Source organism: Colobus angolensis, unplaced genomic scaffold, assembly GCF_000951035.1.
Source record: "Colobus angolensis palliatus isolate OR3802 unplaced genomic scaffold, Cang.pa_1.0 Scaffold625, whole genome shotgun sequence".
Classification (NCBI taxonomy): domain Eukaryota; kingdom Metazoa; phylum Chordata; class Mammalia; order Primates; family Cercopithecidae; genus Colobus; species Colobus angolensis.
This window is the reverse complement of record NW_012119877.1, coordinates 484,250-488,370: the sequence shown is the minus strand read 5'-3', so window position 1 is coordinate 488,370 and position 4,121 is coordinate 484,250. Positions and strand designations below refer to the sequence as shown.

Here is a 4,121-nt window from a genome sequence, read left to right as displayed (position 1 = left end):
TTTTAGTGCTTGGAAACAGATAAAGGAAGTAAATCATGCACATGTAACTCTATACTACAGGTCAAAAGGTCCTGTGATAATTACAAAGTGCGATGGGAAGGGAGGGTTTTATGGGTTCCACTTTATTCTTGCTCTCCCACATTTTAAATTCATCTTTTTTCCCCCATTTTTATGTCCTGTGGACTTTAAATTATAGCATCACATGCAAAGACAATGGACTCACAAAGACAATGGACTTTCCATGATTATGCAAAGTCAACTTCCTGTAACATTTTCCTAGCATATTATTCCTAGTGGTCCTGTCTCTCTAATGGAACCCTGAATGATACAGTTAGTAATTCCACTTTCTTATTTCTCCGTTTTTTTTTTTTTTGTTTTTTTTTTTTCAGGCAAATTTGCAGCCCAATGTGACTGAGACCATGGAGGGAGGAAATTATTCGGTGGTGTCTGAGATTGTTTTGGTGGGACTCACCAGTTCTTTGGAGATGCAAATTGTCCTCTGTCTGGTTTTCTCTGTGTTCTATGTAGCAGGTATTTTAGGAAACCTCCTCATTGTGCTCACAGTAATCTCCGACTCCCATTTACACTCCCCTATGTACTTCCTGCTGGCCAACCTCTCCTTTATTGACATGTGGATTTCCTCCGTCACAGTGCCCAAGATGATTTTTGATCTTTTCAAGGAGAGAAAAGTAATCTCTTTCCAAGGCTGCATTGCTCAGATGTTCTTCATTCATGTTATTGGAGGAACTGAGATGGTTCTGCTTGTTTTCATGGCCCTTGATCGATATGTTGCTATATGTAAGCCTCTCCACTACCTGACCATCATGAATCTCAGAACTTGTACTCTACTCCTAGTGGCTTCCTGGACTATTGGAATCATCCATTCATTGATTCAACTTGTATTTGTTGTTATCCTACCATTCTGTGGTCCCAATGAAGTGGACAGCTTTTACTGTGATTTTCCTCGATTTATTAGGCTTGCTTGCACGATCATTGACAGATTGGAGCTCATAGTCACTGCCAACAGTGGATTCATTTCTCTGGGGACTTTTTGCATTTTGATTATCTCCTATATCTTCATCTTGATCACTGTTTGGCAACATTCTTCAAGTGGCTTATCCAAGGCTGTCTCTACTCTGTCAGCTCACATTACAGTAGTGGTCTTATTTTTTGGTCCATGCATCTTTGTGTATTCATGGCCATTTCTCACAGTGCCTGTGGATAAATTCCTTGCCATTTTTGATGTAATAATTACCCCATTTCTGAACCCTACCATCTATACTTTTAGGAACAAAGAAATGAAGATGGCAATGAGGAGAATATTCATCCAGGTGCTGAGTTTCTGGAAGTTGTTTTAAGTGATTTCGATATAAAGAAAGACAAGCATTTCTAAAATTCCTGGCCCATGCTACAGACATGAATCCAGTGAAACATGGATGCTTTGGTTACTAATTTATTTACCAATATGCAGGATTTTCTTAATGTGTTATTTTGCTCATATGAAGGAGGATATTATATTCTTTCTTATGAAATGTGTTTGAATATGAAGTGTTAATATAGACCTGTTTCTACATTTTCCCCACCCCTCCTTGATAAGGAGAATTCCAGACTGACCTATTACAACTTACTGTGTATTCTGAGGAGAATCTTTCCTTGTCAGATTGATTTTTGGGGTTTCATGATGCAGAATCTGAAGAAAAGTGCTTTGGAAATATGAGACAGATTTGCAATTATCAGAGATAGGCTTTTTTTTTGGTTAGGGTCTCACTCTGTAGCCAAGGCTGGGGTGAATTGGTGCAACCTGGGCTCACTGCAGCCTTGACCTTCCAAACTCAAGCAATTTTCCTACCTCAGCCCTCCTGAGTAGCTGGGACTGCTGCATTCACCACCATGCTTGGCTGATTTTGTTTCTTTATTTTTTTGGTAGAGATGAGGTCTCACTATGTTGCCCAGGCTGGGGATAGTATTTTTGACTCTGAGGCAATATGTGGAAGTAGCTATAAAATGTGAAGAAAACATGAAAGATAAAAACAGGATTTTTTTTTGAGATAGGGTCTCACTTTGTTACCCAGGTTGGAGTACAGTAGCATGATCTTGGCTCATTGCAGCCTTGACTTCCTGTTCTCAAGTGATCCTCCTGCCTCAGCACCCCCAAGTAGCTGGATTATATGCATACGTCACCATGCATGGCTAATTTTTGTATTTTTGGTAGAAATGGGTTTTGCGATGTTGCCTAAGCTTGTCTCAAGCTCCTGAGCTCAAATGATCCACCTGCCTCAGCCTCCCAAAGTGCTGGGATTACAGGCATGAGTCACAAAAAGAAGATTTAAAAAATATTATTGTCTCTATATTACCCTTTAATGTATATTGTCCTTCAATAAACAAAACAAAAGTAAAGAGCTAAGATTATTTTGAATTTTTTTTTTTGATCACAACATCAGCCTAAAATCGGATTACTAAGTTATGGCTTCTTAAGCATTTCAGCTAGTGCATATAGTAACTGAATTAAGCCTTAAAATCACTCTAGTTCTGCACATGTACCCTAGAACATAAAGTATAAAAAAAATTGCTCTAGTTCTTTCAAAAGCTGTGTTTCTGTACTGTCAGAGGATGTGAACAATGGAGACCTAGTAAGGGGCAAGAACAATGACCTATTTAATAATTCTGTTCCAGCTCGTGCTTGACCTCATTACACTGGAATCAGCAATAATTCCTCAGAGGTGGGTAAACTCTCTTCTTTTTCAGTAAGACAATTACAAGGACAGACCCTAGCCAGACTGCCTGCCTTCAAATTTCAGCCATGCCTTTTACTAATTCAAGTTGCTTAACCTTTTTATGTTTAACTTCCATCATCTATAAAATAGAGGTAGTTTGAACTGTCTGAAATTCCTCATATTTGATGTTTTTAACTTACAAAATTGACATTTCCTTATAACTAAAAGAATCTTCTTCATAAAGTTTTAAAAATTAACTAAATTAATATATATAAAGTGCTTTAAATAATTCTTTGTCTATAGAGTTATACAAGTGCCTGTTCAATAAAATGAAATAAAACATTGAAACAACTTCTTAATCAGTTTTGATGACCTTCTCTCATGCTATGTACAAATTGTTTCTTTTCTTTCTAACTTTATTCATTAGTCTTTGATTAAGAACTTGTTCTTTTCCTAACAGGACTGGAATACATATTCTTCAACTATTTTAAATGAGAGAATTCCTTGAATATAGACACTTCTAAATGCTACACTTCAATTTACTTTTGATATTTTTTTTTCTTATATTCAACTGCCTTTTTTTTTCTTTTTTTTTTTTTTGAGACAGAGTTTCTATCTGTTGCCTAGGCTGGAGTGCAGTGGCATGATCTCGGCTCACTGCAAGCTCCGCCTCCCGGGTTCACACCATCCTCCTGCCTCAGCCTCCTGAGTAGCTGGGACTACAGTGCATGCTGCTATGCCCGGCTAATTTTTTGTATTTTTAGTAGAGATGGAGTTTCACTGTGTTAGCCAGGATGGTCTTGATCTCCTAACCTGGTGATCCGTCTGCCTTGGCCTCCCAAAGTGCTGGGATTACAGGTGTGAGCCACCACGCCCGGCCAATTTTTGTATTTTTAGTAGAGACAGGGTTTTGCCATGTTAGCCAGGCTGGTCTCGAACTCCTGACCTCAGGTGATCCGTCTGCCTTGGCCTCCCAAAGTGCTGGGATTACAGGCGTGAGCCACCTCACCTGGCCAAATTATTTAAATAAGCTTGATTCTTTAGAGTAATTTTAGGTTCACAGCAAAATTGAGAGGAAGGTACAGAGACTTCTCATACACTGCCTGCCCCACGCATACATGGTCTCCCCCACCAGAGTGCTACATTAGTTACAGCTGATGGACCTGCACTGACACATCATTACATCATTATCACCCACATCCAGAGTTTATCTTAGGGTTCATTCTCGGTGTTGTACATGTTGTGGCTTTGGACAAATTTATGATGTTTCCACTATTACAGCATCATACAGAATCATTTCACTGCCCTAAAAATTGTCTGTGCTCCAACAAGCTTCCTTTTTAAAAACGGAAAAGAGGTCAGTTTATTTTGTGATTGTGAGCAAAAAGAGAAATGGCAAAGGGGTCC

The 4,121-nt window shown here is 38.8% G+C and overlaps 1 protein-coding gene across 1 annotated transcript; it reads left to right on the top strand.

Annotated features, from left to right (window-relative positions):
- The first annotated feature begins 419 nt into the window (after positions 1-419).
- On the top strand, positions 420-1,358 carry LOC105527477 (putative olfactory receptor GPCRLTM7). Its single transcript, XM_011963801.1, has one exon. It carries the CDS (start codon positions 420-422, stop codon positions 1,356-1,358), a length of 939 nt encoding a protein of 312 aa, XP_011819191.1.
- The last annotated feature ends 2,763 nt before the right edge of the window (positions 1,359-4,121 follow it).